Here is a 23,873-nt window from a genome sequence, read left to right as displayed (position 1 = left end):
CAGCATTCAGCTATTGTTTTACACATATGCCATTAAGCGGTGATCGTTATGTTGATTTTATTGTTAGTTTTCCCCTATTGTTCTGACAACTTCTTTCGCCACTTTTAATGGTTTTAGACCAATTTACTGATTTCAGACATTTTTGAGAACAGAAGACGATGTGTATTCTGCTATAAAATTTAAAATTTCTTTTATCATTGTCCGATCTATGGATAGACTGAATGACTTAATGGCATGTTTGAGAAATTTTCAATAATTCTCGGGATATTTTTTGAAGGTTACCATTTTCTGCAACTTCGAAGAACATGCATACATGTACAAAACTAACTCCATGAACAGAATGTTTGGTAAACAAAACGAATATTTCGACAGAGAAACAACTATTTGTTCCAAAAATTTTGAAGCACTTTTTTCCATGATCGTCATTAGAGGTTTACATAATCGCTGTATGATGCTTTCATGCACGATAGGCAGCAAGTGTTTTAAATAAAAATTATACAATATGGTTACTTTCTGTTGATACAGTTATTCACTTTCCACCAGAATATAGTTTAAAATGCCAGTTTCCATATCTTTTAATGACAACCTTCCCATAGTTAGTACCAGCTACAGAAGTTGTAGTTTTGAAAGATAGAAATTGCTAGAATCTTTTGGTGTTTAAGAATAAGGTCTTTAAACTTAGTACCGCTTATTAGACAACTTGCTACATCTTTTCGTTTTCTCTATAAAATTCAAATTTGATAGTCCTGAGGAGAACAGATATCGTTTACCGATAAACTGCTCAATAAAACTGGGAAAAAAAATTGAGACCAGTTTACGCAAATCCTTGTTTTGTTGTACGTCTATGAAATTTTGTTTTATCTTGGCGTAAGTTTAGAATAGAAAGAAAATTTGATTTTTTTTTAACTTTCGAACCTTTTATATATATTTTCCTTGTTAAAAGATTAATAGAATGGTTTTCATTGATTTTAATTAAATGGGCTCTGCATTTGCTATGCATGTAGCTTTCTGAATATAAATGTACCTTTTAATATTTAATTTTGTTCGTTAACCATACTGCTTTGGTGAAGTATCATAAAACCTTATAGTTGGATAAGATACTCTAAAGTTTTAACTTCCAAAACATATTAAGAAAAACTAGTGTCCTAGATTCATACTGCAAATAAAGCGACAGGTTCGTCGTTTCTTTAGGCCATTCTACGTTTTTCTTACGTTTAGCATCAAAAATTAAAAGGGAGACCCTTTCTTTTTATTAGGAACTTCATCACTGATAATAAAACAAAAACAATATCAATCATAAGATTTATTATTATTATTATTATCAATCCAGTCAATTCTTTGCATTTAACAGAAAATCCTACAATTACATTTTCATACTCAAAAACCAACCTGTACGCGGAAGTTGAATATAGAAAAAAAAACTTTTTCATGTTTGTTATAAAACATTTTTCAAAACATTGATATTCAAGATATAGATTTAAACCTTGTCGTTTATCTAAAGTGGAAATCCTAAATTATTGAACCATCGGTCAATCAGGACATGTCAATTCTAACAAACACCCTCTAATTCAGAGATAGTGCATGATAAGATACTTTTTACGCGACAAATCTCTCTTAGGTATCGATTAAAGGGGATAAAACAACATTTCAATGACGTAAAAGGTGTCGCAGTCTAAGATCAAGAAAAATAAATTCCTAGTTATAAGTTCAAGTTAAATCCAAATGCACCATTATTAAATATTAGATATAAATTGCAGAGGTTCATGACTACTCTAAAGCCGTTTTCTTTCCTTTGAAGAAGAGAAAACTGCTCTATTTCTTTTATATCCCGTGAAATGATTTTCTACCCTGGGTAGTACACGAGTACTTCAGCAATACTCGACTTTCGGGAGATATCGCCCTTTATCCTAAGTTAATGCACTTTTAAAAGTCTTTCTTGTAAAGAAGAATACGAAAACAAATTCAATATCGTTTTTAATAATATGATCATCTCAAAAAATTCAATCGAGAATTGTAAATTTTATTGGTTCTCATCACCACAATAGAACTTAATGGAAAAAAGAGTTCTATAGATCAGTAGGTATTATATGGTTAGTTGAGTAATTATGTTTGCTCATATTGGAGAACGATTTCTCTTTGTTATTTTTTGCCATAACTGGTATTTGCAAATAATCTAAATGGGGGATGTTTTAAAATTATTTTTTATAATCCCAATGATCAAGTTTCAAAATATTCGATTGATAATGTTGGTTGTTATTTAAAAGCATAGTAGAATGTACCAGAATTTAGTCGCTTGTTGTGTTCAGATACTTTATAAACAAACCTTTTTTTAAATTCATGTGAAGCAGAATTTATTCAGGGACTTAGAGAGTGCACTTGCTTTGGCCTTCAACTTGATATTCCGATATCTCGATGACGTATAATCTATTTTATATTGAGTTATTTTACTAGAAAAAGATGTCAATGGTATTCTAACAACAAAACTAATGAAAATCGTGATGACTTCAATCTTTCGATTATCAAATCCCTTACTCATGTGTTACTTGTGTCGCAATATCCCTTATTATCTGCATATTAGGTGCTTTATGCCTATCGAGCAGTTTATAAAAAAGGTAAACTATTAACGAGCAAGTTTTGTTTAAAGTCATCATTTTGATGTATCAAATTGCATGCGCCATCGACGTAAGAAAAGCGCTTTCATATCATGTGCGAAGGTAACCTATAGCGCAAACGTTTGTATGATTCTATTAATGATTTATTCAAGTTGATGAATGAAAAAAAAATGGATAAATAAAATATACAAAAAGTGTACAGTTTTGCGATTGTATAATTTTCACATGTCATCATTTTGACATCAAGTTCTGTGTTTCGGTCCAATGACTTTGTCAAAATGTACTATCTATCATTTGAAGTCGAATGCTGACTGACGTTTTTTCATACCACTTATTAGACCATTTTGACACAATGAATTATATACTGATTTTTCCGTCTGTCCCATTACGATAAGGAAAACGGCAGGTGTGACCGATCAATAGGGGATGCTTATGCCTCAATGGCACCTTATCCCATCTCTTACGTTCTAGATGTCCGTGTTTGCTTTGCTCCTGATTTGTATTGTTTAAATGGTTTTTTGAGCTTGATTATTGTTTCTTATCTCTAAAAATATTCTTGCCTTGAAATGTAATTTACTGTATATGTGAAATCTGAATTAAAGTCCTCAATACACCCGTATTTTATCGTATATAATGATATTACAAATTAACAATCTTAAATCGTTTTGGGTTTGTCGGGGGCGAATTTGTTAACGGATGCAACAAGAAGTTCTCTTGACTGTCTACATTTATATTTTTAAATATTTAAAATTAAATTTTGAAAGGTTATTTGCATTTCATATGTTTTATAAGGTTTTGCTTGACTTCTTGTATGTCATTGATAATATTGGCATTTTTTAAAGGAAAGAAAAAAGATTATATAATTATATTGCCAAAGGTAATTTATTGGAAAAGAAACTGTTGTAAACAAGATGATAAGGGACCCTTTAGCTTTTCCTGCTACATTGTACATATATGTCAATCATGTGCTTTTAGATGTCTCATTAATGGTTGCAGAATTCCTGCAAAGGAAAAAAATCCCATGTTGAATTATTAATCATCATCTGGAATAAACAACAATTTTCTTGACGGTAATCTAAAAAAGAAGAAAATACAATCATAGAAAATGACAGTAAATGCTTTTCATAATCCTTTTATTTTCTGAAAAAGATCTTTTGGCTATAAAGTGTGATGACCGATAAAAGGGAATGTTTCATTCTAAATGTCATGTTAGTGTGAAAATATTGGAAATAAATCTGAATACTGATCGGTTTTGCCATGGGGTTGGTGTTGCATCTTTACATTTTTGAAAATTTCCCCTAAGGCTTATAATTGCCCAAGAAATTGTGTATGATAACCTGTATAAACGCTAATTTTTACCCTAAAGCGAAAAAATTTACTGACTTTAACCATACGTAATGTGACAAAATATAAGATTACAGAGTAAACAAAATTCTCTCTGTAAGTTATTACTTTTAGAAGGCGGTTTTCATGCATATCCCTTGAGAAAAAGTTGATGTTTTCCCCCTCACCTACATATCCATTCAGATTTTAAGTATTACTCACTGTAATATTGCATGAAATTGAGCGCTTTTTACATGTCTTTTCTTTTGACGAGAACTCATATACGTCACTTCCGCTTTATAACATCTTTTACTCAGTCTGAAGGGGTCTCGGTTTAGTTATTTCTTCTCGGTGAAAAAAAAGTGCTTCTTGAGTGATATTGACATTTATGAATGTCATATGAGAATATTTTTAATTCAAAAGTTGAGATAATCTTATTTAAAAATATTTTCTTTTAAATCAAGTTTTACGCGTTGCAAACTTAGGTTAATGGCATTCAAGAAATTTTTATTAAGAATTTTTAGTCTCTTAAATTAACCGTATTGACAACTGTTTTTAAATATCTACTTCGTGGTTTAAAGTCAATATTTCTCTTTAGTGTTAACATTTTTTCTTAAAACTTTGAATTTTAAAGTGGTATCAAAAATGTAGGAAGAGTAACACCCCCGACCGTCATACCCGCTGTAAGCCCTATATACATGTATTAATCAGGTAGACGGGGAATTCCGTAGTCAGATTAAGTATAAAATCAAAGGCCTAATAATTGAGATGAAACACGTCAGCAACATGTAATACGACATTACAAACGGTAATATTTGAGAACAAAAAGATCATTATAACGTCCATAGAATTTACGAAATGCTGTCTTTAAGCGGGGTTATCTGAGATTTTCAAACCTTGTAACATAAACTTATATGTCAGTAACCTATCTCTGTCTAAAAGCATGTTCTACGTATGAACAGTTTCTAAAACGAGATAATTTACAGGCAAACAAGTTCATGAAGCAAGGATATCAGCAGTCTCGTTTAAAGTCATCATTTCGTTAGTTCTATTGTCTAAACAATGACCTAGTCAGCGAATACATTTTATCATAACGTGAAATATTGACTGACGTTTTCATACTGATTATAAGGCAATTATTTACACATTGTGTTGTCGACGGACTTTCCATTTTTTCCCGACAAGGAGCACGCGGCGGGTGTGACCGGTCGGCAGGAGATGCTCAGTCCTTCATGGCACCTGATCTCACCTCTGATGTTTTTAGAGTCCATTTTTGCTCCGCTCCTATTTTGTAATGTTGAATGGACTTTTTAGCTCTAATACTATACATTTTCTCCATGTATCTCAGATGATAGCGGAATATTACTATTTTGATAAGGAAAGCTGACGTGAAATACTGAATCCAACAACCAAGCTCTAGGATAAACGTGATGACTTACTTATGCAGCAATATACCTTCATTAACTGCATACGGAGTTTATATATCTCCGTTGATTCGATACGCAAGAGCATGCTCTACGTATGAACTATTTCTGAAACGAGGTAAATTGTTGACAAACAAGTTGGTGAAACAAGAATATGATCAGTCTCGTTTAAAGTCATCATTTCGTAAGTTCTATGGTGGATACAATGGCCTTCTCAGCAAATACAATCTATCATTGAGTCAAATGCTGACTCACGTTTTACATACTAATTGTTAGCCCATTATTTATATACTAAATTCAAGATGGATTTTTACGTTATTTCCCGATCATGACAAGGAGCACCCGGCGGAAGTGACCGGTCGGCAGGGGATGCTCACTCCTCCATAGCACCCGATCTGATGTTTTGGAGATCTGTGTTTGCTCTGCTCCTATTTTGTATTGTTTCATGAAAAAAAATTGATCTTGAATACTGTTCGTTATCTCCATATGTTTCATTGTTATACAATTTAGATGTTAGTTAGGCCGTTATGGTCTATAGTCAGTAAAACATTCAGATATGAAATAGATGCGGCAGACTCTATCGTGTCTTTTATTTAGAGTTCACTAGTCGACATGGAAGTAACTAATTTTAAAAAAAGAAAACAACAAGCCAAATTTTAAGTGCTCGTCATGGTTTTAATTTAATATTTTGCAACATCACAGGAAATGTTATTTGATTGAAACTATGTAAATCATCTCAATTGTTTTGTTGCCTTTTATTGTAGTAGAAGCAAGCGATAATGTAGTTCATTAGAGTGTTCCTAGTAGACACGTAAAGGGAACTTTTGTCTCCCAGAAGATAACAAATTGTGTCCCCCATATTGATTTTCAATGAGGGGGAGTTTTGATCCCCACAATTTTCAATTACATATTTTGAAGACTCTTACGTTCACTACCAAGGATGCTCAGCTGGAGATACGTGTTATAATCAAAGGTGCAATACCTTCTGAGAAAACATTTTTCTAATGGTTTCAAGATCAATGCCAAATATTTATGCCCTGTAAATTTAATATATAGTACCACTCAAAAAGATAAGAGATCATCCCTGTCTTTTTAGGGAAAACAGTGTAATCTATAATTCTGATATTTTAAATTACTGGTATGTTCAAGAATAGGAGAAACCGCTGCACCATTTTTGAAATTCAAAATCAAATAGTTTTTCTTTCAATCCTAACTAAATGGCTCAATGGTAAGAGCGTTTGCTTTAGAGTTGCAGAGTAAGGAATTGATATCTACTTCGCGGATTCGAATTCCACTGCGGTTCGTGGAGACCGATCTTTCGGATTAGGAATATGAACTTATAAAATAATACAAGAAACACGAAGTACCAACATTCATACCTTTCAGGAAAGAGAAAATGTATTGAAATAAATTATATTATTATATGACTGAATTTTCCACTGCGGTTGTTAGAAAAATACTACGTTGTGGACGTGACGTTCCATCTTTCCTCTACATTGATCTAAAAATAGATCGGGATACTCTTCCAAATTGATTTGGAAAGCTATTTAAACTAATAAACTTTTTTTCATGCGAAGGAAACATAAGCGAATATATATTTTCGGGTGAGGGTGGTAAGAGGGGATGCAGGGACACTCCTCCAACACTTTCACTGAACAACAATTTTTCCTTTTTTGGCAGTCGGTTTTCCCTGATAATACTCCTTCCTTTAAAATTTATCCCAGAGAATAATAAAAAAAAATAATAAATACGACCTGTAAGGTTGATTAACATTTTAATTTTGCTTCTCTCTTAATTGTATTTGGATAGGACTTAATAAAATGCAAACAAGTGATGGGTTTTATCATTTTATTAGTGAATCATATAATAAAACAATTATTGCTGTGTTTTGAGGTCAATACAATGATTTAACCATCTTCGAAGTAGAAAGAGAAAATGTATTGAAATAGATTATAGTAATACATGTAATACTGTAATAGCTCTATTAAACATATGTGCATTGCATGTCTTCTCACTAGAGACTTATTAAAGGTCCTCTGGAACGAAATTATACACTTGTAGGTATCTCTGGTTTAATACTTAGCATATCTTCAATTCAATTTGGCGTTAACCTGAATGACAGAAAAGAAATAATTTTATACCCCCAATGTATGTGATTATTTAAGCTATTTTCAGTTTTATCCCTCACCTTTAACACAGAACTTTATTTAAAATATTTCAATTGTAGTTTCAGGTATTTTCTACAACAACACAATGGCATATGATGTTTCATTTTTCAAAAGCGACAGATATCGAATAACGGTAATTAAACGAAATAATCACCCGTTGGTGTTTAAATTTGGTATGTAAGGAATATTTTCGTGATATTTCCCCCCGTTAGATATCAAATTCCGCCCTCACCGCCTAACCTGTTCGGACCTGCCCTTAAGTCTTTAAAATCCCCACTCCATGGTCTCACGACAGATTTCTCGTAAACGTGTTCTATGAAGTCTTTTTATCAGTTCAGCTTATGTCATTTTATAACTTTTGGCACATTTACTTTTCGTTTACCTTTACATTTTATTCCCCCTGTCTTTAAACGTCCCTGCATCGTCTGTTTGGGATACGAAATCTACATGGATACAAGTAATATACACTCTAGTTTTTTGTGTTTCATTTTAAGGTGGAGAAATCTTGTCAAACTGGAAGGAGGGGAGGGGTGGGGGAGAAATGCTGAAATATTGTTCGAATGTTTAGAGAAAAGTTGGTATATTTTTCTACTGTCACCTAAGATATTTAATCTTCTATTGAATGAGAGTGACAAGTGTTTCCTTTATGTTTAAATGTCCGGGTAGGTTGTATTTAAGCACAAACTGAATTTGTACTTGGTATAATGAAGACATATCTTAAATTTAAATAAAGCGCCTTCATTTCATATGTGTATTGGAGTTTTTATGATATAAAGAAATCACAAATTATTTTTGTAATGGATTGAAATATTCTTCTTCGGCGTCAAATAATTTGCATTTAATCTAAAGGAAAGTATTATTTTGTTTGTGTACGAGTTTTATATGAAGTCTATTATGGGGGTTATCATAACCATTACAGAAGCATCCAATCGGTTAATAGTATAAATCCCAATTTAAGTTTAATATCCCTGTATATTTAAAGGCTGAGGTTTCTTTGTAATATTTGCAATCAAAATCAGCGAAGCCGGAAATAGGATGCAATTTTCGTAGTGTAGACATCAATTAAAGAAAATTTTTAAAAGATTTCATTTCAATAAGTTCTTGATGACTGGCTTTCCTTATGTTGCCTTAAAGAGATTTTGTATACGAGACATGGGATATCTATTCTAAAATTCCAAGCTTTCATTTTTGGGATAAAAAGTCAAAGTCTCTCATCGTTATAGTGAGAGGGATAAATAAAGCTATGCCTGTTGCCCAATCCGATTCACTTTTTGTGATAAAAAAAATTTGTATACATTGTAAATTTTTTTTTTTTTTGCCAATGATTTTTTCTTATGGTTTTCAAGTAACGCTTCCATCCTCAGTAGAAAAAAAATCTATAATGTTATAATAATCTATAAATAACGTGAAAACAAGGATTAAAAATATGATGGCAACAATAAACACAGCATAAATCTCTGAACAGGACATTAAAAAGGGCCCCTGAAAATTCCAAAAGTGGGATCAGATGCCGAGAAGTAAACATCCCTGTCCTCCAGTTCGTCACAGTCGTCGGTAGCTCTATGTATTGACCAGGAGACGGAATATCCTGTAGTCGATTGTAATTTATAATTTTTTTCATAATTTAATCCATAGTTTTCAAATTAAATTTCAAAAGCTTTTTAAAATATCACTTACGAAAATATTTTTGTTTTTTTTTTTTTAAATTTAAATTCCTTTAAATCTTGAAATGTTGAGAAGTCTATCTGTGATTGAAAGTAATAATAAAGAGTCTTTGAAAAAATCTGTTTTTATTATTTGTCAATTTGGCGAGCGTTCAGGTGACATTATTCAAGTTCGTCTTCAATGGGCTTTCTCTTTTCTTTATTCTTGGTAAATCCAAATTATTCAAATGCATGCTTCAAATCTATGGTTTTCAATACCTTTCTTTGCGATTTCAATACATATGATCTTCGAGATGCATATATGTTTGGCAATGGGCCCCCTAATCAATAAAAAGCAATTGCCAAAAACATCGATCTAAATACAATATTAAACGGGTCTACAGTGACTGAGAAAGTAGACGTGGTTTTTGAAAGATTTCTGGTTGTCTCCTTTGGTTTGGACCTACAAAAGCATTGGAAAGGAACTGAGCGCCTCGTTCTGTTTATTGAGCTGTCAGAAGGTGTTTGCTTGTCGTACTAATATGACATTAGGGAATGGTGTATCTCTACTTTGAGGTAGTTGCTATTGGCACTGTTTTTAAAGGGATTTAAATCTAAATTTGTCTTCGTGCACGGAAGAAGTTTTGCTAAAGGGAAGGTTTCTTGCTGTGTCTGTGACTGAAATCGACCCATCATGGCTTGGGTTTGGCCGGAGGAAGTGGGGTCCAAAAGTCGCCCTAAATCCGCCACACAGGCGACATGGCCCACTCCAGAGGAGAAGGTCAGGTCACCCTTAAAGTCTGAAAATGATATTCAAAAGGTTGGTTCTTTAATTTTGTTAAAATATATTTAGCCACGCGAGTTCCAATATTTTTTTAGTAAAATTGAAACGAAAATCAATTTTTTACTTGTGTAAAGATGTGATATAGTTAAAAAGTGTATCTTACAGTTGTATATACCGGACGAGAAAGCACGGCTGGTGAGTTGTTTTGCATGTTACTGACCTTGTAGCAGTGTTCAGTGCATGGGAATGTAGAAGTACAACATTAGTTATGAATATATTTGGAAAATACTTTTGCCTCTGTGGAAGTTCTAGTAATATTTTTTTCTGGTTTTGGGTCTTGTATGTAAACTTGTTCCTTTGCAGCTATTGAAGCATGTGTATTCCTTGGTGTGCAATGTGAAATCTGAGCTCATCCTTTTGTACTCCACTCGTCAATTGTTTTATTGCAGGGCAATGTTTAGTCTTTATTTGCTCCATTGTTGACAAAATATTTCTATTCTTTTCTATTACGACTTTTTTCCCAAGAGGAAATCTGTATTTTGACATTAACTCAGTAAGGAAATTAATTTGAACAATAAAGCTTGTTTGCACTCAATAGAAAATAAGACCAAAGTTTTAAAAAATTCAACAATTTTGTTCGTTACCATGCTATTGAAATCCTTTTGTTTACAATGAATTTTTAAACCTTCACCTTTCGACATACCTCTTCTTTCAAGAGCACGTTCAGCCTGTTTGCCTTGCTCTTGAGAGTCTAAATATTGTTCTTAAAATTAATACGATTTAACACTTTTTCCACAACATAGACGTACACTATATAATTGAGTTTTAACCATTATATCAATTGTGTTTGTTCTATCACTGCTAAAATTTGAAAATAAACTTAAAATCTAGTGTATCTAGTAATATCTGACATTATGGAGAGGTGACTTGTAAGTGTAGTTTTCTTCTCGGTTGCTAGGATGGAAACGTAGGTATCGATCAGACAAATAACTGATTTGAACCTTTTCGTTTCTGGTGCTAAAATTGAACGTCGATAATTTGAGAACATTTGCTGCATTCCTATTATAGGAAGAGAAACATGAATCCATTCCTATAACTTTGCTCGTTACCATGACGGCAATATAGGGTGAACAAAAGAGGTAAAACTAAAAAGAACCAAAAGCCTTGAACAGCGAAGACATCTGAAATTTAAATTCTATAAAAAATAAAGCCCTATCGCTTTAATCATGGATCTTTTTCCTTTGCCATTAATAATGTAAGCAAAATGTATTCACCACGAGTTCCATATCAATTGATCTGAATACGTTGCCCTTCCTGTATGTACAATAAATGATAACTTCAGTTTACTAGCAATTCTATGGAGGGATGTCAAGACTTGAATCGTCATAATGATGTTATTTTTAAAACAGATTATATAATCCAAAGAATTTGAATAAAATGCATCGTCATACAGTATCACAGAAGTCAATGATGTCCCTTTTGATCTGATTTCTGCCAATAGATGGCACTAATTCGAATTTACGTCATAATGTGCCACATTACTCTTGGATGTGTACCACAAGAATGGTCAAAATCATTTATTTTCTTTAATATCTTTAGACGTGTTCTTTTTAGATGGGTTTTTGGGTAATGGTCGCATTCAAGCTTTTGCCAAATTAAAATGTTTGGTAGAGGAAATCCAGTGTCAGTGACAACAAAAGTTGTCATTTCGACTGCAACGATACTGGTAATTTTGACGTCTTTGTGCAAGTTGGAACATTTCATTTAAATATGTCACATTTAATACTACAAATCGCGGATAATTTTGATATATGATACATACTCTTTGACATATACATGAAGCAAATGTCCATAAATAGGATTCAATTAGATTGCACTAATAGAGGGTTTTCAATTTAAAAACTATTTTTCTACAAATTTACGACAAGTGTTTGTTATCTCGAATTTGATCTATTTAAGTGTTCGAAACAACGTTGTTATCGATTTGAACTGTTAGGAAATTTAAACCATTTTTACATTGTAAAAAACACAAATATCAATGTTTCGGTGCTCGTAGATCAATGGTGTTCAATAATGAGAGGGCCGAACGGTTGAATTCGAAAACCTTTCACCAAATGCAATATTCGCAAAAGCATTCATGAAAAGTAATATAATGTACAGCATATTGAAGTCAGGCTTAAAATTTGCCATTACTTGATTTTGTTATTCTCACTACTAGACGGGGTCGCCATGGAGAGATAACTATTAAATTAACTAACATCAGGACAGATGTTTGATTTATTATAAGTTAATATAATCATTCTTAAAAGGGTACAAACCTCGCCAAACAGGGTGTATAATTGTAATGTAATAGATCACTGATCGCTCAGTCTTTGACATTAAACATAGTTTTGACAAGTTAAGTATCTTTGTCATTTCAAACTCGGTAAAACAGAATGTTTAATGATAATCTAGGTGTGGTAAAGGAGGTCCTCTTATCAAGTATAACTATTACCTATTATGTGTCCATTTAACCCCAGTCAACTTTAGTGTCATGATTAAAGGTCGAGAAAAAATACTTTTATTGAACAGCACTTGATATGAAAATGATTCATCTTATCGACTACTTGTTGGTTTTATATGTACAATTATCATATTCTTTCAATTGTGCATACATGAGATTAAAAAAATACCTTGATTATAGCTTTCATATATATTAATCCGATATGAATCTACCTATTGCTAGCATTAGATTTTAAATGGTCACTTACTTTATTTCAGAGATCATGATTGTGTGTATTAGTCTCTAAAAGTGCTAAAGTGACTTTTTAGGGCATTTCATTTTTTCCGTACTCCATGTCATATCCTTTAAAAATTGTGAATTTCATATCCAGCGTATAGAATAGATTTATGTATGATGATATTCATTACCCGCGGACTGTTTCTATCTAGATACTGTATATCTAATTCTGAATAATTATCTCTTCTACTTTTTCCCAGAGTGAACGTCAGGAATATGACTTCATGCACTCCAACAACATCACGACGCTTACGGCGCCATTTGGTACCAATGATACTCCAAATATATCCTACAAAATTATTGGCAGTAAACCTGTTCATGTTATAGAAAGCTTGAAGCCACAAAGGTGTGTATTATCATTGATCATTAATGAAAATTATCCTTTCTACTGTATTATTTAATATTTAAAGATATGCAGTACAGTGCATTGAAATATTTTATAAGGTGGAATTATCAAATCACCTTGCATGAAGTTTAGAGACCAAAAGTTAAATGGAACACAGCCATGAATGAAATCATTTTAAAACATAGTGTTAGCTTTTGATTTCCCTTGACCACTGTTTATGCTTAAGTAGGTATTAGCCCTATTTTAAAGTCAGCATTGCAGAAAAGATTAAAAAAATCTTAAGACCTTAATTACACCCATTCCACACTTTCACGAATCGTTCAACTTCTTGGCAACTGGAACCTTGTTGACAGTCGCCATATTCGTTTCTGGATAGAAATTTCCTTTAACTAATATATATTTCTGTCATAAATATTCAAGGCCAGAAGATTCAACAATTTACACAGGGCCAAGGATTCATAATTTAGACGGAGTTACAATCAAACCAAACCAGGTTAATCCAAGGATTTTAAACGAGAAAGCCAAGGGATATTATAGTGCACAACAGGTAAAGGAAAATATTTCAAAACATTTTGGAAGACCCTTTTTCATTGCTTAGGACAAAAGGCTTTGTATGAATGCATTTTGTCCTATATACTAGCATGAAACCGGTGTTAGTGAAGAAAGTCATGAAAATATGTTATGTTTTTAATTGAATGTTCATTGTTTCATGAAGAATTAACACATTTACATGCTTCTCTGACATTATTAACTTTTTTGTTGTTTTAAATGTTATACAATCGTTCAGAAAGGGCCCTGCCTGTTATTTCTTGCTTTGTAAATCATTTCTTGTTCACCTCGCTATTTCTTCCCAGCATGACGGTTACACCGAGGAGGTAGCGTATACTCATATATCCACATGCATCATTATATTATTTGCACTAATTACTGCTTGGGCGTGATAATTTAGATACTGATTCCTAGGGAGTCATGTCAATTGGTTGATAAAAAATTGAAGCGAAAGCATGGTTTCACGATATTTTTCCTGTTATGGGTGGTCAATTGCATATGTCACCTAGCTTGTAAATATTTGATAATACGATCAATAGTATTAAAGTTACCGATATGTTTAGTCATTAATCAACAAATAGATTCTTCCAAGGCAACTGGTTTTCTGACAGGAATGTTTATAAAAGGATTCCAATCGTTAACAATACTTTTTCAAATTCTCAATAGACAAGATCTTTATCAGTGGTAGAAAAGGAAGGCATTTAAAACTTACCCTCAAAAAATCAATTCTAACCTTGGTATCTACTGGCTACTAACATTTCCTACTGTCAGATTTTCTATACATCCCTTCATATTTTTTCTTCTGGTCTTTCAATTCTCAAAAAATTACTTATTTCATTCATAAAAGCATAGCACAAATAAAGTCAAGCATATACATATCAAGATACATATGCACTAAGTATGCAGCTATGAAATCAAAAAAAGATAAAGAAAATGTCCCAAAATAAAAAGCTAACATTGCAATTTGAAATTGACTGCTTTTTGCCTAATAATATAATAATAACTGGGAGCAAGATGGTGTGTTGACGGTTATATGTGTTTTAGAATTACACTGGGCTTCCTAAGTTAGTGACTTTGGTGAGTACATTGTAGTAGACTTTCACTGCTTTCTTTGCGTAGTTTTCACCAAGTTTGTCAATCATTCAAGTAATCTTTTCAAAATTCTTTTTACATAATTATTTCTATTAATTTTCACAGTTTCCCTTATTTCACTAAATTATTTTAATCAGATCCAGACATATTTGTAACATTGGTTTGCATTTTTGATGATTTGATATACTTCAATGTTTTGCATCTACATCTGCTATGACCCAATTGATTTTGCAGTTGAATTTCTCTTTTCTGTTATTTAATGATATTTTAATGACAGTACATCAACGCTTTATGTCTATAAAATGAGCAATTTAGTAATACCTACGTAACGTGATTTTCTATTTTCTTATTTACTGCAGCAGTTTTCATAATTTATTTCAGTTTTTGCATTGAAAAGTTTAAGCAATAAGCTGTACATCAAACAATTTTAGAGTTTAAGAATAAAATTTCAAAATAAAATGTTTCACGTTAGCAATTCTGTATATTTTTTATTCCATGTTTTCCTTGCAGGACCAATTCTCGTCCCACGTGCATGGTAAACCTACATATTCAAATCCAGTCACATACAGAGGTCAAAGGCCAGATTCTAAAACACTAAATCCTTTCCCCAATCTACCTCCCATAGAGGCCAATCGCGGCAAAAATCAGAAATCTACCGTTTTTGAAAAAGAGGCTTGGATTCCATCGAATGGTCTGGAACCCAAACTATCCACAGATACTGAGTATAAAGAACATTTTGAACCAGGGAGACCAAACAGTGAACGATACCAACCCACTTATCAAAATAATTTTGACCGTGTGATTCAGAACAGTCCTAGAAAATCGTACAGCGAGGTAGGCGGTCCAACGATGGAGAGATCATTTAAAGACTCAATGTTACAAATGTTACCACCAGAACCATTCTTACCCTCTGACCCTGTGAAATATACGAGCGAACAACGTCAGAGGCTGTTAGATATGGCGGCAGAAGAAATGAGAGGAGTCACCACCGACAGGCTGAAGGGGGCCTACCACCTCTTATCCAGAATCGACAGACAGCTGAATGGATTGTGTCAGTTTGAAAACGTGAAAGACATCTTGAAGCAGGAGAGGGTAAGTGAATTTCATCTTTACTGGGTAAAAACCTACTCCCGAACATGTGCTCAGAATAATATATAATATAATGGCATTCTGGAACCTTGATCTTTTCTTGTTCTGTCCATTATATCAAATACCTGTATATATTCAAAATAGAAAGAATACAGTCCTAGGACATTCTAATTCTTTCTGAGGATAATGTGTAACATATGTTTTGTTTGAAGGCTGACCCAACTCAAGACACTTTGAGGCTTATAGCAGCCATGTGTGTGGTTCCAAAAGTGCAGAATATGGTTAACTATGAAGACATTATTACATTTTTAAACGATGCAGTCAGACTTACACAGAATGGGTAAGTAATTTTTCAAAAGTCTTCCATATCTGTACCTTAGTTTGACAAAGATAGAAGATTTGATATAATAGGCTTTTGAAGCTAGCATTGATGTAAAAGTTGATTGGTCAGGAGTATGACTTGTTAGACAATTTAATACTTGCGTTGTATCATTGGAGCTTTACCCCCTAAGTAGATTGACGTGTAACCATTTTAACAGAAAAGCAAAGACCTTTACAGTATACATTCTAAAAAGAGGAGTTAATGTCTTTAAGATCACGGTGGTATAATATAATATTGTGTAATTGACACATCGATCGGGAGTGTAATTTTTATATTTTGATCAATAGATAACGTTAATTGAGGGATATCTTCAAGTTTTGTAGACAATCCTTTTTCTTAACCTTGCAAATGTACTTGTATATTGAAGATATAATTTCTTCTTTGAAATCATGTTACATTGATTCCATTTTCTGTTAAAACCAATCTGTCATAAAACTAGTAATAATAGCAACTGTTCCTGTCTTTCGATCTTTTGATTGCACATTCGCGATCTTTAAATCAACGATAGGTGAAATCTAATCGTTTTTTAAATGTTCGAAATAACGAAGCATAATTGTTGGCAAAAATCCCAATCTCTCTTGTCTGTATTTTAGTTTACACTTTTCCATATTGCAGAGATATCCTTCTGTATTACTGTCTGCTTGCAGATTAACTGTTGCTATCTGTTCTGTATACATATAAATGTTTGTGTGGACGAATTTTTGTCAACAAAAGGAGATAAATCTCGGTACTTGTATAAATCCAACATGTCAATGGAAAAAAATATCCCAAGAGTTTGACGAAAATTTGTTCTCATTAATACTCATATCAGAATAATGTATGTTTAGTAACATGGCGCTTACTGGCTTTGTATGGTTGTAGCCCATCCGACTCTAGTCGTCATCAGTATTACCAGCAAGGAGGGCCCTCGTAAGTCCTTAGCCTCCTACACTCCTCCACTGACTTCTGCATGTCCTGTGTTTTTCCTCCTTAGCATTTCCACTCTTTCTGTTCGTCATTTTGAAAACAGTATATCAACCGATAAAAACAGTCACACTACATAGCAACCATGATAAAGTCTTTTTGGAAACACGACAAATTTATATCCAAATGAAAAAATGATTTGTTTTAATTGGTTGTCTTGGTAGTGATGCTTTTTATCTAATCAGAAGAGTTCTATAGTAAATATAGAGGAACTCGAATGGTTCAGAAGATTTCTGTAGTAAATATAGAGGAACTCGAAGGAAAACCATAAAGATATACTGCCTTTAAAATGATTTGGAAATTGAAAGTTCCCATAAACTTCCTTTCTTTCTTTATGCATAAATCAGCACTGGTTGCAAGGTTGAAAAATAAAAAAAAATCACAAGGGTGTCTTTGAATGCTTAATGACAATGACTTTCAGTGAATCAATAGAATACCATATTTTAAAAAAAATAGCAAATCTACCTAGAAAATCAAACAAATGTATTTATATTTACTACCTCGTCAGCAAATATATACATGTTCAAATATCTTTTTAGCAAAGGAGTACATCTTCAGATATCTCTTTAGGAAATGTATTACTATCTCTTCAGCAAATATACATGTTCAGATATCTCTTCAGCAAATGAATTCGTGTCCAGATATCTCTTCAGCAAAACATGTTCAGATATTTCTTCAGCATATGAAAACATGTTCAGATATCTCTTCAGCATATGAACACATGTTCAGATATCTCTTAAGTAAAGGAATGCATGTTAAGATATCTCTTCAGTAAAGGAATGCATGTTCAGATATTTCTAAAGCAAATGAATACATGTTCAGGTATCTCTTCAGAAGAAGGATATGGAGATAACGAACAGTATTCGATGTCAAAGTCCATAAAACAATACTAAATGGGAGCAGAGCAAACAAGGACCTCCGAAACATCAGAGGTGGGATCAGGTGCCATGGAGGAGTAAGCATCCCCTGCTGACCGGTCACATCCGCCGTGTGCTCCTTGTCATGATCGGAAAATAACGGAAAAATCCGTCGTCAATTCAGTGTATAAATAATGGACTAAGAATTCGTATGAAAAACGTCAGTCAGCATTTGACTCAATGATAAATTGTATTTGCTGACAAGGTCAATGTATCGACCATAGAACTTACGAAATGATGACTTTAAACGAGACTGCTGATATTCTTGTTTCATCAACTTGCTTGTCAATAATTTACCTCGTTTTAGAAATTGTTCATACGTAGAGCAAGCTCTTGCGTATCGAATCAACTGAGGTATATACACTCCGTATGCCGGTGATGAAGGTATCTTGCTGCATAAGTAAGGGAAGTTGACGATAGAAAAGTTAGTCGTCACGTTTATCATATAGCTTGGTTGTTTGGTTACCATTAAGCAAAGAAATACAACTTCAGATAACTCTTCAAAAAATATTATAGATCTTCAAATATTTCTTCGATTAACAACCATTTCAATTATAGTAACATCTTAAAGTTTTAGAAGTGATTGGTGTTGGATATTTGTGTTCATAACTGCACAGGTTTGGTGTGGGTTGTATGTTCAGACAGCACATTATTTTTTTATACTTAATAATGTTCTTATTCCATCGTATTGAATCCAACTATTACTAATAATAATGCAGTAACATTTTCAGGATGCTATTAGAAATTAATAACGTTATATGGCAACGGCCTCCAATTTATTTTATTATTAATTTCATGAAACATGTCAACGATAGCGAAAAATTCAATGGATAAAACCCCATCTTTTATGGTTCATTAGATTTCTATGTATTCTATTCTAATCTTCTAGATTTGTTTTCTTATAGAGTCAAAACGAACATTTCGATCCCCAGAGAGAAAGAAACAGCGATGCTGCTTCAAAAAACAGCCCAGCAGTTGGGAACTAGTAAAATCGACATAGAAAGTTTAATCAGAACTTTTCAACTTTACGACCACGAGCGCACAGAAATGCTGTCCGCTCTTGAGGTATATGTCTATTGGTCAATGTAAACTGTTCTGTCACATTTTCTCTCAGCTGTGAATGGGCTGCCCCATGTCTTCAGACAAGAGCAGTTTTAGTATTCAGACCATCTACATATTCTTTATCATCTCAGATATAATGCAGATATAACATACTGCTGGAAAATATTTTCATCCGTAATTCTGAAGATAATTCGTTATTCACATAGTCAACTATTGTCTTTTTTCAGATTAAGAACGTTTTATTTGACAATAAAATTCAATTGACTGAATCACTAATCGACGATATTTTGGCAAAGATGACAGATGCAAACCGGGACGGAAAATACAAGTAAGATAATGTTTTTCATGTTATGTCAGAATTTAAAATTTGATAATTTTACTAAGGATCCAATACTTCTTAAGGCAGAATTCGTATTAACATTTACTTGATTGAAGTGCACGTCGGATAAAGGTACAGTTGCAACTAAGAGTTGTTTTCTGTTTTAGTTGGCGACGGTTTGTGGACTTCTTAGAACGCGTACAGCCTGCCAGAACGGGACTGGAAATCACGTACAACAAACGACCCCTTGAATACGCAAAACAGTACCCCCAGCCTGTTGAGTCCTGGCCCCGGGCAAGGGAATCTCCTCGATATTCATCTCCCCCTCCAGTCAATAATTACGGACCGGTTGGTAGTTTTGTGAAAACAAAGGGTTGAATGGTTGCACATGTTTATGAATATTACTGAGCACGGAAAGTTAAACTGCATGTTCGGATAAGAAGATTTCTATTTTTATCATTTTATTTTAATGCATAAATACATCAATTTTCAATGAATTATTTGAAATGTTTGATATTTGCACCGTTTGAAATTGCTGCATGGGATCAGTGGGAACGATTTTTGATTTAATGAGTAGAATTAGATGCATTAAGAGACAATGTGATACTATGAACACAATATAGTTTAAAATGATCAGAAGATATTGTTTACAGATATCTGTGAACAGACGTAGAGTTAAGGACTCTGATTCAATATTAGTGGATAATTTCAATGCAGATATCAATTATGTTTAAAAATTTCACAGAGATCGCCATTATCTCCAAGAAAGAACATGAGTTATTCGAACAGTCCTCGGTTCGGAGGTCCCTCGGGCCCCAGCAATGATATCTGGCGAAAAATCCAGGATATCGAGGACGAAATAAAAAATTTAGAGCAAAATAATCAGGTACAATATCATCATGTCATCACAATGTTCATAAGTTGTTAATTTGTACATCCCTATATCTTATGTCTCCACAGCCCAATACAAATCGCCAATCTCAGAAGGATATTTCCCATCGCATTGCTACAGTCCAGGATGAAATCAATGAGTTAGAATTCAGCAATAAGGTAGTCCTAGCCAAGGCTAGCCCTAGATCTGTATACCCTGCTCCTACAGTTTTATCAGAAGATTGATTTCAGAAACACCCTACACCTTGACCCAAAGAAACATTTTGAAATCTTGACAAACTAAGAAAATACAAAGTGTCTTAAATAAAAGAACAGATTTTATATCCTTTTTTCCCTTAAGTGAATATCATCACAACAAATATGTTCACTGAAAGGGAAAGAATTTGAGTTACATGCCTGTTACTTTTGGGATGGCCCTTTGTATTTTCTTAAAAGTCTTTGTCTAGTGTGTGCACATTGTTTCGAAAGGTCAAGAATTGTGGTCTCTGAAATTATCTTATAACCTGTCCTTGTTTTATCACTTGTCTCCATTGCTAAGTGTTCTTTTCTCTGCACATGTGTTTGGATTTTGAGGCACGTTTTCTGAAGGTCTCCTGTTTTTATTCTGTCTTGATTTCTTCTCCTATTTATGGAGGGTAACGGATTAATGGTATATTGCAAGTTAAAACCGTTTAAGAAAAGCTTCCAGGTATCCAGGTAAAATATTAAGGATCATCTTGTTTTCATGCTTTTGTTCATTCGTGTTTTATGTCTTGTGCTATTATTTTTTTAAATAAAAAAATCAATGTTTGTGGCTAAATTTTGATTAAAAAATCTTTATCTGATAAGAAATATTTTTCTAACATCTTTCCATCTCCATCTCTTATTTCTGTTTTATTAACAAGAATCTGAAGTCCGCTTAACCAAATATATAGATTGTAGACTTCTTTAATTACAAAATTAAAATGTAATATTTGTTTCAAAATTTTAAATAATCTTAAAGACGAAAACCTTTTATGAAAAATCTTAAATTAAATATTAAACTAATTGTATCATGATCGAGGTGTGTTCATTTTCCCTGTGACTGTTTGCAGTTTTTGCGACAAGGCATCGAGTCAAACGCCAGGGGTGATTCCTGGGAGGCGAAACTCATCCAACTGGCAGGGCAGCTGTATCGCCTGAACGAAACACGCTATAGATCTAGTGGTAAGGGGGAAATACCATAAATAAAACGTCGAAATAACGTCTTTATTAAGTTGTTTTATGGTTATTCAAAAGTGTCTGCAATTTCATATCAACAGTAAGAGGATTTGACGTGACGTTTAAAACTTTAACAAATTCAAATCTTCAATGGATGAATATTAATGATAGATAGCTGAAATGATTTTTTTAAATTAAACATTTGAAAAGATGTTAAATGTCTGAGAATATTGTATAAGTCAGATACAGTTATACTCCTCTGCTTATTTGTGCACTAATCATATAATCATTCCAAATTAGGAGTTCTGCCGTTTGAGACAATTGTGGACCAAACGACGAAGTACAATGAAAACGCCAGAATGGGATTACCATATGACGTCATATATCGACTTGCTCAAAGACATAGCAACGATCGTAACCAAGTAGATATTGATAGATACCTGAACGACTTAGGAGATGATAGAACATGGTACATGAAATAACCTTTGGAATTGTAGATTGTCAGTGCTGCCAAACAACATAGAATGTCTCTGTCATTACGTCATTTCTGATGTCATCACTTCATGTCCACTTAAACAAATGTATAACTTTGTAATGAACATAACATTCCAGAATGTATATCAACAGATTTACAAAAAATTTCGATATTTTTGAATTGATATACTGCCATATGGAATAGGGAAAAGGGTTGAATGCATATTACTCTTATTGCAACTGGAATCTATGGTCAAGGTTTTGATTTACAATTAATCGTGAAGTATATCATACATTTAAACATATTCAAAGTACTTTCTATATTTTCCCAAAGGCTACTGGAATGATCAAAAGAGAGTTCAAGTTGTATTATAATAGTTAAGGGGATGGAACACAAATTTTACTGTTCTACAATAGACTTCCTTGATCAACATTCGATAGACGTCCATGTAATAGTCTGTGATATTTTGTCTTATTTGATTCTGTCTGTTTTAGATTAGAATTTTAAGAAGGTATATTCTTCTCATTTTTTCGCCAAGGAGCTTTAGAATTTAAAAAAGGAAAAATATATATTCGTACGTTGTTGTACAAGAAAATGTGAGAAAAATACTAATTATATACTTAAAGTTATTGATTAAATCTGTGTGAAAAGATGTTGGAAATTTAAGAAGAAAGGTGCCTGATAAACTTGTATGTGATGTGATATATCAGCAGAGAACTAAAGCACAATCGTAAATGATTTATATATTTAAAACTATTATTCCACGTCTTGTACAGTAGTTCAAAGTTCTGTGATATTTTGGATATATTTATATTTTCATTAATTATATTTATTGAATAAAGGTTAGATTTTACATCAGTTATTAATTTGTTTGTTTAAATGATTGAAATATTAAATAATAATGAAAACATTTAAAGAAAATTCATGAATGTGAAGATAAAGAACAGTGACCAATATCGTAAATCCAGTAAACAAATCGTGAAAAGGGCGAAAATGCGGATCAAACCCTGTATACACCAAAAGTGCAATCAGGTGCCTAGAAGGAGTAAGCATCCTATGTCAACCGTTCATTTATGATATATTGATCAGGTGGACGCACTGTAGTAAAATTTAGAATAAAAGACATGATCTACCAAAAGATATCAAACATGACAGACAAAATACGACCCAACTGTAGGATACAGACAAGGTTAATATAACCTCGTATAATTTGCATAATTAAACAAGGTTGTTCCAGCGGTAGGGCACAAACAAGGTCATTATTAGCTGTAGAATTAGCAAAATTAAACCAAGTTGTTGAAATTCCTGTAACATCAACTTATTTGTCAGTTGTTTGCCTTGATTAAAAATAGATGATCGTATTCAGAGCATGCTCTTCTGTATCAGATCATTTGGAGACAGACACACACCATTTCCAGGTGAAGTTGGAAGATTGCTTTGTAAATAACAGAAGATGACGATGGTAAAGCTGATTATCTCATCTGTCATACAGTTACGTTCTAGTGGTCATTAACATATTCAAATATTAAAGAAAATTGACATACTCTGTAGTGTCTTTCCTTTGAGTTCAGTTGGATGTATCGAGTCGATAAGTGAATAAAAGTAATTATCGTTAAATGATAAAACATTATCTATACATCTAAATGTTGAGTTGAAGACTACAACATATGTCTTTTTCCTTCTTGTGAAAAAAGCTTTCGAATAAATTACACTTCATAAGAATATAAAAACAGGTTGGTTGAATGAAATGAACGGGAATTCCAATGGATTGTTGGAAACCCTGGTCTCCGAATACTATACGGGAGTTAAAGCATCTTTTTGATACCAACTTCGGAGTACATGTAGGTAGAATCAGAATGAGAATGGTTTGTACAAT

At 32.9% G+C, this 23,873-nt stretch overlaps 1 protein-coding gene across 12 annotated transcripts in view; it reads left to right on the top strand.

Annotated features, from left to right (window-relative positions):
- The window catches only part of LOC134260607 (uncharacterized), a 38,782-nt gene extending 15,923 nt beyond the window's left edge, over window positions 1–22,859 (top strand). For 3 of the 12 annotated variants that reach the window (XM_062743157.1, XM_062743156.1, XM_062743167.1), the window contains 14 exons: window positions 12,934–13,079; window positions 13,500–13,626; window positions 13,934–13,954; window positions 14,673–14,705; window positions 15,231–15,812; window positions 16,022–16,149; window positions 17,053–17,100; window positions 18,977–19,136; window positions 19,361–19,461; window positions 19,620–19,800; window positions 20,198–20,338; window positions 20,413–20,502; window positions 21,417–21,528; window positions 21,823–22,859. In XM_062743157.1, the coding sequence (XP_062599141.1) occupies window positions 12,934–13,079; window positions 13,500–13,626; window positions 13,934–13,954; window positions 14,673–14,705; window positions 15,231–15,812; window positions 16,022–16,149; window positions 17,053–17,100; window positions 18,977–19,136; window positions 19,361–19,461; window positions 19,620–19,800; window positions 20,198–20,338; window positions 20,413–20,502; window positions 21,417–21,528; window positions 21,823–22,004 (2,052 nt within the window). In that variant the 3' untranslated portion in view covers window positions 22,005–22,859. Of the gene's footprint in view, window positions 1–9,573; window positions 9,991–10,119; window positions 10,150–12,933; window positions 13,080–13,499; window positions 13,627–13,933; window positions 13,955–14,672; window positions 14,706–15,230; window positions 15,813–16,021; window positions 16,150–17,052; window positions 17,101–18,976; window positions 19,137–19,360; window positions 19,462–19,619; window positions 19,801–20,197; window positions 20,339–20,412; window positions 20,503–21,416; window positions 21,529–21,822 lie in introns of those variants that run through there. The other 9 variants (XM_062743162.1, XM_062743164.1, XM_062743165.1 and 6 more) reach the window with 9 other exon arrangements.
- Window positions 22,860–23,873: the final 1,014 nt, after the last annotated feature.

The sequence above is a fragment of the Saccostrea cucullata genome, unplaced genomic scaffold (assembly GCF_032062105.1).
Source record: "Saccostrea cucullata isolate Sc308-1 unplaced genomic scaffold, CSIRO_AGI_Scuc_v1 ctg2473, whole genome shotgun sequence".
In the NCBI taxonomy this organism is placed as follows: Eukaryota; Metazoa; Mollusca; class Bivalvia; order Ostreida; family Ostreidae; genus Saccostrea; species Saccostrea cuccullata.
This window is presented reverse-complemented; position numbering and strand designations above follow the sequence as displayed.